General features: G+C 37.6%; 1 protein-coding gene across 17 annotated transcripts in view; it reads left to right on the forward strand.

The window, feature by feature from the left end:
• KMT2C (lysine methyltransferase 2C) overlaps positions 1-14,625 on the forward strand; it is a 222,470-nt gene that overhangs the window by 95,486 nt on the left and 112,359 nt on the right. For all 17 annotated transcript variants that reach the window (XM_074315065.1, XM_074315070.1, XM_074315069.1 and 14 more), the window contains exon 7: positions 11,924-12,086. In XM_074315065.1, the coding sequence (XP_074171166.1) occupies positions 11,924-12,086 (163 nt within the window). The remainder of the gene's footprint in view (positions 1-11,923; positions 12,087-14,625) is intronic.

Genomic DNA, 14,625 nt, shown 5'->3' on the forward strand with positions numbered 1-14,625 from the left:
CCCCTGAGACATTTGTCCAGTTTGTAAAAGACCAGCTGAGTGGCTGGAAAGCTGAGAAAAATTTTTGGCAGTCTCTAGAGCTAAGAAGACAAAACTAGGATTTATGGGCCATTAAATATTACAGACTTTCACTTGGGACCCCTAAAGACTACATCAGAGGTTAGCAATTTGTGGTCTGTGGGTCAGATCCAGTCCACTGTCTGTGTTTATATGGACCGTTAGCCAACACGGTTTTTACGTTTTTAACTAGTTTAAAAAATTAAAAGAATATATTTTATAACTCTTGAAAGTCATAGGAGATTCAAATTTTAGTGTCCATAAATAAAATTTTATTGGAACAAAGCCACACTCATTCATTTGCATGTTATCTGTGGCTTCTGTTGCACTTCGGTGATAGACATGAGTTGTTGCCCAGAGACCACATATGCTTTGCATTGCTTTGGATATGCTATACATCACAGTGACACAATTAGAATTCATCAGTGTTTGAGTGCCACATGTATTGTCCCAGCAACTTATTTCTTTTATTACTGTTACACATCTGTCCTGTTAAAACAAGAAAGGTGGGCTTCATATGTAGCACTTCTGGAGAATAGTGGAGTTATCAAATTAGAAGGCAAAGCATTAAATGTATTATGCTGTGGTACTTTATCTATGCTAAAAGAGTACAGGATATGTCAACATTACAAGATTGAGTACTCATCACACTATTCCCAACTCACAGGAAATTAATGATCAGAAAAAAACAGTAAATTAAAATGTAATATCTCATCACAGCAGAAATTCTTTAGAAAGGTGAGAAATGAACATGCGGCTACAACTAAAGTAAGCTGAGCGGCTCATTTGTTGTTAGCCAAGCACAGAAAGCCATTTATCAATGGTGAGTTAGTTAAATCATGTTTGGCTACAACAGTCAAAGAAATGTGTGCACAGAAAAGAACCTTTTAAAGACTATTAGCCTTTCAGTAAGAATCATTGTTAAAAGTTGAGGACATTGAGCAATATCAGTAGTCATTTAAAAAATAGGCAAATAATTTCTAGACAGTTTTCTAGGCTCTTGATGTTGCAGTACTGCTCAGTTATTGTTTATCTAGGAATCAGTGCTGAGTTTGAAGTGACTGAAGAATTAATCTTTATAAGCAGTCTGCATGAAACAACTACAGAGGAAATATTTTCAAATAAGTTGATAGAATACTAATTCAGTGCAACCTGAAGTAGAATCTGCTAAGATGTGCTACAATTAACTGGTAAAAATAAGTATGGAGCAGAAAAAGGCTTTAAATGGACAAATTTACAAAGCTTGTTTAAACATAATGGTGTTTAAAAGCGTCTGCTTATTCATTGTTTTCATTCATCATCAGGTACTTTACATAAAATATTTAAATCTGTCGTGGGTTGTTAAACTACTAGTGCCAAATGGTGAGTTTTGTGTGCGCTTATAGATGTCACAATCTCACTTCCAGGCATTTCTGTTAGAAATGGAAGCTGAATATATTGAATTCCCTACCACAAAGCAGTTTGATGACTTAAAAGTCGCAAAGTTTTATTGTAATTTTTTGAACTTAAGGCTGAGATTAAAGTTTATCTGGATAAGAAGGTTGCCCTCAACTTCTAAATCAAATACTTAATGGATTTGGAAGTTAACCTTTGCTGCAGATTTAAAAATATTACCTAATGAATTCAACCTAAAGTTATAAGGCAAAACATTGCTTTACCAGTACGTTACGCCGTGGTAAAATTATTTCTACAACCTAGTGTTGTTTGAATCACAAGTAATGTCAATGCTTTATACACTTTTCATGCCATAAAAAGTTAAACAAGCTCTCCATTCCCACATAACTTTGGTGCAGAAATATTTTCCAAGGTCAAACCCCTGTTTCAGTAGCAGTTTTTGGACCTCGAGGCAAATACAAAGGCGATTCCTATAATTCAAAATTCATTTAACTGTGTAATTGAGGAGCTTCAACCTGTCCTTTAATTGAAGATGATTATTCTGCAATATAGTGACACGCTAAAAGCGAGGATCAAGGGAAGACTAATGCAATTTCATAAATGCCTTTCAAAGGTTGATACGCTCAGATGAAAGGTTGATATGCTCAGATAAAATTGATGGATTTGATGGATACCACTATTTGGCAGCATCTCTGTGTGAAAATATTTTTTTCGAAGATGGATAAAATCTCATAACAGAATGAACAGAAGAACATTTACTATTCATTTTGATGATAGGGAAAAGTTAGTTTGAATTTCAGTTAAATGTAATTCCCCCCCACCCCACCCAAGTTTCAATGTTTTCATTAGTAGACCTGTGTTACAAAAACAAAATCACGCTTATTACCATATTTTGAAATAATAATTATTAAAAATTTATGGAATTTGTTTCTCTCATCGTAGGTAAGTACTTATATGATATTTTAGATTTTGCCTCTTATCCCACAAATCCTAAAATGTTTATTATCTGGCCCTTTTCAGAAAAAGTTTGTTGATCTCTGGGGTATACCATTGAAATAAGGGGAAACTGACAAAAATAATCTGGTTCCACAAAGTCTTGAATCCCAGCTTCAAGTCAGCTCATGTAGACATTGAATTAAAGTCATCTTCTCCAACCTAAGTACCTGTCTGATGAAAATAATAAATCCTCTCTGGAAAAAATAACAGCTAGTGCCTCAAAATAACCAATTTTTCAAAAACAGAGTTTACCAGTAAGTCTTAAATTACTAGGCATGATAGAAGATAAGTTCAAATCAATGAAAATCAAGAGAAAGAACAAACAATAGGAAAATACCTTTGAGTTCCTTTTGGTCCACATTTCCACCTAAAATTATAAAATTTTGAAAAGATGACATGGGAGAATATGTTTGCAAAGGAATTCTTAAGAACAGAAAGCACTGACTATAAAGGAAAATATTGAAGAATTCAACTGTATTAGAAAAATAACTGTTAATAAAAGATACCATAAGAGTGAAAACACAAACCGTAGGGAGGAAGAAGATTAATAGCAATAAATATGGCCAACAAAAGGAATCATTTCTAGAATATATAAAATAACTACAAATCAGTAAGAAAAAGAAAGCAGATATCCTTGTTCCTGATATTAGGGGACAAAGCATTCAGTCTTGAATCATGAAGCATGATTTTTGTTGTGGAATTTTTATTAACCTATCTTTTCAGGGCATGGAGGCTTCTTTCTAATCCAATTTTTTTGGCATTTTAAATCATGACGAGATGTTTTATTTTGTCTAAAGTTTTTTTCTGTGTTGATTGAAGTGATGATGTTGGGTTTTTTTCCCCTTTGTTTTACTAACAACTCAAGTACATTTTCCTGAATGAATATTCCATTTGCTGTATGTTCTTAGGATAATATCCTGAGGCTTTGAATGATACCTGCCCACCCCCTTTTCCCACACACACAGTCTCTCTTACTTACTTTACATATATATCATTTTCACCAGTTAAATTGTTATTTTCCTGGGAGGAGAGTTTTCTGGTCTCCTTACTTTGTCTTTCTGGAAGTCCTACCCTTATATAGTGTTTTTATGTGTACCCTTTGTGTAGACTTTTTTTTTTGAAGCTGTTCCTGTAATTATTACATTACGCACATACAGGATAGTCTGTATGTGTGTGATTGGTGTCTTCATCTTACCAGGTCTTGTGAAGTCTAGAATCCATACCTCCTTCATGTTCCTTTATATCCTCCATTTATAGGTCTCATAATTTCCTTTATATACCGTGTTTCCCCGAAAATAAGACCTAGCTGGACAATCAGCTCTAATGCGTCTTTTGGAGCAAAAATTAATATAAGACCCGGTGTTCTAGCTATCCTAGCCTAGCCTATCCTATCCTAAAGACCCGGTCTTATTGTAAAATAAGACTGGCTCTTAAGTTAATTTTTGTTCCAAAAGATGCATTAGAGCTGATTGTCTGGCTCGGTCTTATTTTCGGGGAAACAGGGTATGAGACGTACATTGAGACCTACATCAAACAGTGTGAAAAATCTTGCTTCAGTTGTTAAAACATGATTTAGAAAACTAAAGAGGAAAAGTAAAGTCTGTTGTAATTATTCATGTTTTTACCTTCCCTGTGTTCCTTCTTCATCATGTGTCAAGATTCCTTCTTTTTGTCATTTTTCTTTCAGGTGCAAGAACTTTCCTAAGTATTCTTTAAGGGTGTATTTTCTCATGGCTAATTTTTAGTTTTCTTTCATCCGAGAATTTTTGATTGCTCTCTTATTCCTAAAGGATGTTTTTTGTTGGATGGAGAATTACGTTGACAATTCTTTCAGCTCTTGAAAAATGCTATGCCACTTTCTTCTGACCTCCATGGTTTGAGATGAGAAATTTCTTGTCATCTTAATTATTTTTCTCCTATGGATAAGGTCTTGTTTCTCTCCTCTCAAGATTTTTGCATTTAGTATTTAGTTTTTAGAAGTTTGACTATGATGTGTCTTAGCGTGGAGTTTGGGGGGCATATCCTCTTTGGATTTACTCAATCCCTTGAATCTGTAAGTTTTCCAAATTGGGGGACTTTTCACCCATTACTCCTTCAAATACTTTCTCAGCCTCACCTTTCTTTCATATTCCAAGACTCCCACGACAGGAAAGCTGTGGCGTTTGTTACTAGTCCCAGTGTCCCCTTCATCCGTTTCTTTTCACCAGTCCATTTTCTCACTTGTTCAGGTGGGGTCATTTCTCCACCCCATTGTTAAGTTCCTTCACTTAGTGCTTTATTTTTGTTGGTATATTTTTCAGTTCTAAACTTTCCTTTTGTTTCTACATGGTATCTTGTATTTATTTCTTTGCCAAGACTTTGTTTCCTTGCCGAAATGTTTTTTTCATTTGCTTCAAGCATGTTCACAATTTTTTTGTTGAAGCAGTTTTATAATTTTTTAAAATGTGGCAAGTAATTCTAACATCTATTGATTGTCTTTTCTCATTCCCTTTGAGATTTTCCTGCTTCTTGTTATGGTATGTCAAGTTATTTTTTGATTGTTTATTTAAATCCACCCCTTAGTAGCCCTTATCTGAAACTGTACTTTTGGGATACAAAACAAAAGGGATGGCACCATTTTGCTGCTCTCAGGTGTGTATGGAAGTTTCAGTTTCCCAGATTCTGTAACCAGCTTCCATTGACATGTTGTTGGGGTGGGACTCGCATGCATGATGGGCAGAGTGAAAATTTAGACTCTTTCCTGTGCCTTGCTGATATCGCCCTGTCTCACAAGGGTGCTGCTTTTCCCTTGGCCCCCAAGGCCACTGTGGGGTGGGGGGCGCACGTCACCTCTGGGCAGTAGTTTAATTTCCGATTGTCCGCAGGCATCCGCTGCCCCCAGCCCAATGGGAAGGGGAGAGGCAGGGGCACCTCATCACCAGTGGGTGGGTGTTGCATTCCCAGCCCCCCACCTTTTCTCCACTGACATTAGGGAGGCAGGAGGCCTTGCTCCTCCTCAGTGGGTGTGAAGGTCCTGGTTCCCGCCCACCTTCTAGGGTGACACCCCGTGTAGGGTGGGGGAGGGCAGTCTGGGTTCTCCCCGCAGCCTTTGCTGATGAGTGTGGGGCTTGGGCTGCTTCTGTGGTGCTGGGCTCACAGATTGCTCCTCACCTAACGTTTTCTGTCTTGCTAGCCCGCCGCTTTCTCACCCGTTTGGTCAGGCTCTTCTGGGCTTTTCGTTTTTTTTGGTGTGTTGATGTTAGTGTTTCTGCGTGGTCGGCTTCTTCTGCAGCTCTTCGGATGTGTGAAGCAGAAAGCAAACCTGGGGAGTTGGTGCATTTTCATTCTTCAGCACCTGAGGCTCTAGTTGGTCTGCTGCCTTCTGTCTACCTTTTCGTGTCTTCTTGTCTTTGTCCTATGTGTCACGTCCAAAGTTTTAGCTGTACTTAATGTAAAATATAAGAAAAAGTGAATCTCCTCCATTTTGTCTGGAAGTGGAAGTCTGTAGTCATGAAGAATTTATTTTTTCTGAATACAGTTTGGTATTGGCAGGTTTTTGTTCCCTCAGCATTTAAAATTTCTTGCATGGTTTCCTGTCTTCCCTTGTTTCTGATGAGAAGTCAGTAGTATCGTTATTCTGTGTATATAATGTTTTGCTGTTCTCTGGGTGCTTTCAGGAGTTTCTCTTTATCTTTGGTTTCCAGCAGCGTAAGGTGTGCCTAAGTGTGACTTTCTTTGTATTCTTCCTGCTTGGGGTTTGCTGAGCTTCTTGAAACTATAAGTTGATTTTTTCACCAAATTTGTGAAAAGATTTCCCTTTATTCCTTGCCTCTTTCTGTCCCCTTTTTCTCTCTCCTCTTTCCCTGCAGCTTTGATTACATGCACGTCGGTGCAGTTTGTACTGTCCCAGGGTCACTGCAGCGCTGGCCATTGCTGCTTCAGTAATTCTGCTTTCAGTTCCTCAGAATGGATAAATGATTCCTTTGTTTTCATGGTTGTTGACCATTTCTTTTGTAATATCCAATCTCTGAAATTACTATAATTTCTAGTTATAGAATTTCCATTGGGTTTTACTTGGTAATTTTCAGGTCTCTTGTATTTCTCCTGGTTATGACCAGCTTTTCCTGTGTGTTGTGCACATGTTTCCCAGACTTTGTTCATTTTGTCTTTTTTTTTTTTTTTTTTACTGAATATGTTTTTCTTCATTGTGGGTCCCATTTTACTGTTATTTCCCCCCTCACATGTCTCAGCATATTTTATTGTATGCTGAGCATTTCAGATGCTCGTTTATAGGTACTGGATAACTATTATCTTGTTTTGTTCAGTGTGAAGTTTTTGTTTGTTCGGTTTTGTTTTCTGGGAGGCCCGTATGGTGAGTGGATTTGCACCCCAACGACATCACTGCAGCTGCTGGCAGCATCAGAAATCTCTCCTCAGCTCACTTCATCAGTTTCGCTCTTGCTGCTGAGAGGCCGCCTGTGAATGGACATTTTAGGGGTGTAACAGAGCTCAGAGTGTATTCAGATTCGGGAGCTCCCTTCTGGGGCTCCCTCCTTCCCAGGCTTCCCCTTAGGTTCCGTGCTTTCTAGCATCACTGAACTTCAGGTGTCTTCTCACAGCCGTAACTTGAAGCCTTTGTGTGCGGTCCAGTGCCACTGCCCTCTAGGACTACCCTTCGCTGCAAGTCTGTTTACACCAGCCTGCGCCACTGGTGTCCCTCCTCTCAGGGCTCAGATGCCCTTCCCCGTCAGCCTGCTTTGCTGATTCCCGGGAGACTTCAAGTAGTTAGGGGTTATGTTTTATTCAGATTGTACGAATTTTATTTTCAAGAGAGTCATTCTCATATTAGTGCCTCTGCCTTTATCCAGTTCGTACATACATACATAAATAGAGCTGTTTTCTGTGCGAGGCTCATTCTTTACTAAGGTCCATTTTCCATCCACTGTAATTGATGCCTTGTTTTGAGGACTGTGTATGTCAGGTGTGTATTAATAACTACCATCACAGTCAAGATACACAGCCTTTCCTGTGCCCCACCAGCTTCTCTCCTGGCCCTCGGCGGCAGCCCTCTGCCACCCCTCCCTGGTTGGTTCCTCTTCCTATAGCTTTGCATTTGCTAGACTGGTGTATACATGGAATTGTACAGGACGTAGTACTTTCTGCCTGGCTTTTGTACGTAGCATAATGGTTTTGAGCTCCATCTATTCATCAGCTGGTAGATTTCTTCCCGTTTTGGCTACTATTATACAGCTGCTGTGAACACTGATGAAACGTGTAGTATTTCTCTTTGTTTCTTGTGTAATAATAAGGACTGGAATTGCTTCTTTGTTTGAAAGTGTATGTTGAACTTTGGAAAGCAGTTTCCCGGTTTCATTAGAAGTGCCTGTAGACGTTTCCTTTTCCGCCAGCGGGAAGTGAAGTTCCGTTAGCTCCTCGTTGCTGTTACCACTGGACGTTGTCGCTGTTTCTAATCTTAGCGGGTCCAGTGTAGTGGCCCTTCGCTGTGGGCTTGTTTTGGGTTTCGTGCTGAGCAATGAGATGGAACAGCTTCATGTACTTAACCCGCCTTTATAGATCTTTAAGGAAGTGTCTCTTCAAATATTTTGCCCACCCCCCTTCCCCAATTGATTTATTTGTCTTCTCCTTACTATTGAGTCATAAGGGTTCTTTATATTTTTTCATAGAAGTCATTTTATTAGAGATGTATTTTGCAAATATTTTTCCCTGGTCTGTGACTTGTTTTTATTTTCTTAGTGTTTCCTGAAGAGCAGAGAGGGTTTACTTTCAATGAAGTTTGTCAATTGTCAAGTTGTAATTTTTTTCTTTCATCGATTATGCTTATTATGCCTTATATGAAAAATACCATCGCATATTCTGGAGTTACCTTTAGGTCAGTTATCCATTTTATAGTTAAATTGCATGTATGATATGAGACTATGCGATAAGGTTCAAGGTTCTTTGTTTTCGATAGCACTTCATAACATCTGTATAAAATGTTTATTCCCTTACCTAATCTATAATTGTATCTATTCTTTAAATTTTAATGATTTTTTTCTTCAAGTGAAAGTTACTAAAAGAAAAAGAAAAAATACTGTTTATTTTGTGCATCAATTTAAAGAAATCCAAAGTGACTCTACTGGTATAAACATTCAAAGCTAGTAGATCAATAACAGGATTTAATATTGTCATTGCTTTTTGCCATCGTTTGAGACCACAGTGCCATTAAGAGACTTTGAGTCATTTGCTGTGATGATGCATTATATAGATATTTCACATGAGAAATAACAGGACAAATATTTTCCATTAAAAGTTGAGTCTACCTAAAGCTCTCTTAAATTTTCTAAGAAAAGCTTCTTACTGAAGTATAATACGTACACAAGAAAACGCTGTTATTATAGGTGTACAGCCAAGATTAGTGATCATAAACTGAAATCAGATCGGGAAATGAATAACAGTAGCAGAAATTCCACTCAGGCCCCTAGTTTCCCGTCCCCTTAAGCAAGCACTGTTAACCACTGCTAACACTGGGGGTTAGTCTTGCCTGGTTTTGTACTTCGTATAGTTGGACTAAACAATAAGGACGGTTTTCCATAGGTGGTCTTTCACACACCATTGTATTTGTGAGGTTCATCCAAGTTGTTGCCTGTAATTGGTGTTCATTTAATCTCATTGCGATATAGTATTCTGTTGTGAGAGTCCCACAACTGATCTATTTTGCTGTTGGGCTTTTGGGGGCTAGTCAGTTTGGTGCTATTACGAATTGTGTGTTATGAACATTTCAGTGAGTTCCTTTTGCTAAGCACCGGGGATTAATAACATGTGATGTCTCTTAGAGCACTTAGCCCACTGCCATCGATGATACAGAATAAATACTCGATAATTGATGAACGAGCTTTGGAATGGCCTCAGGCTTCTTGTTCCTGTTTCATAACTCACCTCAACCGGAAACTTTGTTGATTCTGTTTTGTATTACGGATTTATTTTGAGAGCTACTTCCCTATTGCAGTCTAGTGAAATGAAAGTTTTGGAAATTTCTCAGCCTCATTCGCACAATATGAACTCATTGAGAGCGTTCCTTAGATGTGTTCTTGGATTAATATTAAAATACAACCTTTTTCTTTTAATTATTAAAAAGAGTAGAAAAAATGCTATTTAGGAGTTTTAAATATTGATTCAAATAAATTGCTTAGTTGATAAACTGTTTAAAAGCTATTTACCTTACCTTCCTCTCCCCAAATGTTAATTAGCTTTATAACAAATTTACAAATGCTTTTTATTTGGTTCAAAACGAAATATTCCAGCCTATATATAAAGCATATGTTTCTTTATAATGCCAAATGTCTTTCAGTAGCTATGTAATTATAACAGATGGGTTTGAAGCATTCTCTTAAATGTAGTTAGTATTTTATTTCCCTCCCTTTATTCCCTGATAATTTTATATATTATTGTAAATTAGTATGTTGAATACCTTCCAGGACTTCTCATAGTAGTTTAGCTAATGTCATGTAACACTTTTCATTGCAAATGTAATTAAGAGAACATGTTGATGTTTCTAAAATGATATAGACACTGGAAAAGGGGTCAGTTTAAATTATTTTGTTTCCTTATTCACTTAAATAAAAGTCATTACATTTTATTTGCCAGAATCATTTTTAGTGCAAAAGGCTTCTGCGCAACTTGACATATGCTATGAAAGCAACAAAGATTCTAGATTTTAAAAGTTTAGCAGAAATTATATGTTAATGAGTTAATATAAATAATTTTCAATGATAGGTTGGACTAAACATTTTCTTTGCCTTTTCATTATGATACAAGGACCATAGGATACAAGGATACACAGGCTACCTAGATGTTATGCATGTTTTATTAATATACTAAACATATTCAGATACCTGGGGAGGGTTTAAACTAAAAATGTATTCAGTTTGGAGCAAGTGGTTATTACACTTTATCAATGAAGAGAAATTAGGCTATATTTCTTTCCTTCTGTGTTTTTAATGCAGTAACACCCTTGAGTACAAAAGGAAAACTGGAATGTATACCAGTCTATGGATTTGTGGACATTCTGTATTAAGTTAAAATGCTACAGATAACTGGTGTTTATTTCCAGTTCCTTAATCTGTTGGCTGTATTCAGAATGTGTAGAAGACACCAAGAGACACTAAGCTTTCTTCTGTTGGTTCAATTCAATGGACTGAAGGTTGTGAGGAAGAGTTGGATGGCATATGATGTCTTATGTAGATTTACACACAAAATATTGAAATTAATTTTAACTTAAAAACTTTCATATTTTCTGATTAACTAACAATATAGAGGCAGCATATTAGCCTGTGAAGAGACTCACAGTAACGTTAGCACCTCTTTCTGTTACTTGAGGCTTGGTTTTCCCACAGATGGTCCCGTTTGGCTTTAGCTGTTGCAGCCGTGCTGCTCATGAGCCACACTCCAGAAGAAAGGACCAGGAGTGGCGTCCATTTAGTATAGGTGATCACGCACACCATTTGTGGGCTTCCCGATGCCCGGCAGCACCCGTGGTGCTACAGAGCAGAGATGGTGCAGTCAGTTCTCTCTACTCACGGGTGTTGGACTAGGATGAAAAACAGACAAGTACTTACCGTGCAGTGGCGTAAATGCTAAGCCAGAGGTGTATGTGCACGATAGACAGCTGGGCATCTTCTATATAAGGAGAGTTTTATCCTGGATGATGAGGCGCCCAGCAAAGGCTCCACAAAGCAAATGATACCCAAAACGGGCTTGGGAGGACGAGCAAGACTTTATTCCATTAGTCATTCACAGGGAGAGCTGAGGGAAGTCAGCACAGCAGCTTGTGGCTGATCCGACCGGAAGTGCACATTCAGGGCGCTGACTCCCTGTTGACGGTGGGAGGCTTATTTCATTGCTTTTACCACTTGCAAGCGAGTAGAAGCAGATTGAAATGGGAGCGTGGTGGGTGGGGAAGGTACTTACATGACCTGATTTTTCTTTACTGTCCCGGCTTTTATTAAGACACTTAAAACTAATTGCTACAGTGAAATGCCTGGATTTGTTGTTGCCTTTAACAAGACAGTTGTCCCTTATTAACTTATTCTGTGATTGCTAAGCCAGGATGAAAAATAGTAAGAGGTTTTATAAATAGTATGTATTCATTTTATTTGTTTATTAATGCTATGTAAACACTTAAAATAATCTTCAACTAGACACCTGCCTTTTAAACCATATTACTGATTTTTAAAAAATTTAGTTGTATGTTTTTGACAGTAGAAAAAAGTGAAATGCTAACTTTGTGAACTTGAATAGAAGGACCAATCTGTATTAAGCACTGAACAGAGTACCTTAGGTTTTATTATTTTTAACTGATCCTTTATTTGGTATTTTAAGGGTTCAAATAGTTTTACTAGTGATATACAAAGACTTTTGTATAGCCTCCTAGCACCACATTTGAATGTTCCTTTTCCAGGGTTTTATAAAGAAACTTCTTTCCCCTTTGCCCTTTCAGCGATGTGCATTTTGTAAGCACCTTGGAGCCACTATCAAATGCTGTGAAGAGAAATGTACCCAGATGTACCATTATCCGTGTGCCGCTGGAGCCGGCACCTTTCAGGATTTCAGTCACTTCTTCCTTCTTTGTCCAGAACACATCGATCAAGCTCCTGAAAGATGTAAGTTTACTACAGACGTATCTTTAAACATTGATCAGTGTACTCACTTAGAATAACAAATGTTGTAAGTTCCTTAAACGTTATTCTACTTGTATTAGAAGGTAGTGTGACATAGTCTTGCTAATCTGAGGACTCTTGGCCAGAGGTCCTTGGGGGGAGTCTGTTATCAACCATGTCATTGAAGGTAAATCCAAAACGGCGTTTCCTCAAAAATTCAAATACAGTTTGCATGTTTTTTATTCTTATTTAAAGACATTTTAAACCACCATAGAAAGATAGAAATAGAGTATGTAATATTTAACATGTACTATAAAATAAGTCAGTTAAAAAGTTAAACAGCATTCAGTGTCTTTTACACTAAAAAACCACCCACTTGGAGACTTAGATGAGGTCTCAGTCAGGTGTTATTTCAGGATGTACATGAACAGGGTCACAACACACTTCCTCGGAAACTGAAGGGCCCTTCTAGTCGTAATAGGAATCTCTGTAGGGTTTCTTCTTGATCCGTCTGTCTTGGTTAGCTGTAATCCTCAGCTGTGCTTTTTTCCTTTCTCTTCCAAATAGTATTTTGTAATTAGGTGAACATGTTCAAATGTTTGACTTTTATGTCATACAGAAATACTGTCTTTATCGTTGAACAAAGATCTCACCTTTTTCCTACTATGTGGATTTCCAGTGAGCATGTGTGCTTTGGAATCTTTCCACCTAGTACCTTGGATTTCCAGTCTCGTTGTGAAATCTCTGGGATGCTTTATTCAGTCTTTTTTACTTAATTGTTAGCTTTTACCTGTTTCTTAGTAATGTTAGTAAAAGCTTTCCCCCTATGTTTCCCAGCTCTGAAACATAAATAGGCTTAAACTGAAGGAATCTCAAGTACAGATGAACTTCATAGTCAGTATTTTTTATCTTTTTTTCAGTAGCGTAATTTCATCTTCAGTTAAAATTATTTTGTGTCTACATTGTATGCTATAATACCCTTAATCACTATATAGACATAAATCATAGGTAAGGCAAACTGAAATTCAAATTGTATTTAGACTAATAAGGGATTTAAAGTTTTAAAAATATTTTGGCTTACGCACCATTAAACCCGGGAGAAGAACATTCAAACAGAGCCACGTGATGGGTGTGACTTACTTTCAGACCCCCTGTAGTGAGTCACTTCAGTAAGTGCACCCAGTAGTAAGTACCACGTTAGTCAGCAGAGGTGATTGTGTCCTGGGCGCTATAATACACTTTGCCAATCGAATAGCACAATTGCGTGTCTGTTTAAGAATCTGAATTTTATTCAGCCTTTTGTATTCAGTCATGCTTTAGACCTCATTAAGCGATGCAGACTTTCCTACGGCTATTTCTAATGTTAGATATTTTAGCCCTGAGTGGCAGCACTGCTTTCTACTGCAGGCTGTGTTCTAAGAGCAGACGTCATTTATATGTTAGAGCTCAGAAATCGCTTTGTAAAGTGATGAGCTGTGAGAGCTGAGGTGAGATGATTTACTGTCATTTATCATGCAAATAGTGAAATGTTCATGCTGGCAACATAAGCTGAAAGGAACTCTGGAGGTATTGGGCCTGTGCCTTGTTCCAAAACAGACTGATGGAGACTCATAAAAGTACACAAATGGCAAGATAAAATCACATTGAAAATAAGCTAGGAAATTCGGCCATGGGAAAATCAGGATAGGATAAACATGAAGGTAGGTCCTGGTGAGGCGGATATGCAAATGCGTGCTGCCAAAACCTAAGCCACAAATTGGCTCCAGAGCTTTCCAGCAGTCAACACAAAGAAGGAAATAAGAAGTTACCTGGTTCCTAGTAATTTAACAAGAATTCACTTGATACTGAGACCATATATATGTGTGTATATATATATATATATATATATACACACACCTATATATATATATATATACACACACACATATATATATACTACATACCGCAGTGAAAAATTGTCTTAAAGTAGCTGCCTTGAAGTATAAGAAACAGATCTCACAGAGCAATTTCTTATAACAGCCCTCAAAATAAGCCAGTGGTTTCAAACTAAAGCCCAGCTCAGTGAATTCTGTTTCGTGAGGATCTTGAACCATGCAGTGTGAACACACAGCGTTCTGGTCATTTGCTTTAATCGAGGGATGTAGAGAACATTGCAGGTAGAATGTACTGTGATGACATACTGTGCAATCGTCTTCATAACATCTCGTAGTGTTTCTAGCTGTCCTAGTTGTGTTTGGTAGCACAACGTACATAACTTTTTGTGTCTTAAAAATGGGGATATCTTAAGTGAAAGTGTTATCATGAGGGTTAAATGACACTCATTGATGAATCTCATGTAGCATTGTACCTTGTGTATATTAACTGCTATTTAAGGGAGCTATTTTAGCTTTTCTCTTTAAGGCTCTAGCTGTATGTATTCACTAAGTGCGATACTAAGTGGAGAGCAGTATGCTGCGGCAGTTAGCTGGATTAGGAGTAACATGGACATCTTTTTATAAAAGCTGACAAATCTAACACAAGCACAGGCCTCATTAGAAAGAAA

The sequence above is a fragment of the Rhinolophus sinicus genome, linkage group LG11 (assembly GCF_036562045.2).
Source record: "Rhinolophus sinicus isolate RSC01 linkage group LG11, ASM3656204v1, whole genome shotgun sequence".
Taxonomy (NCBI): Eukaryota; Metazoa; Chordata; class Mammalia; order Chiroptera; family Rhinolophidae; genus Rhinolophus; species Rhinolophus sinicus.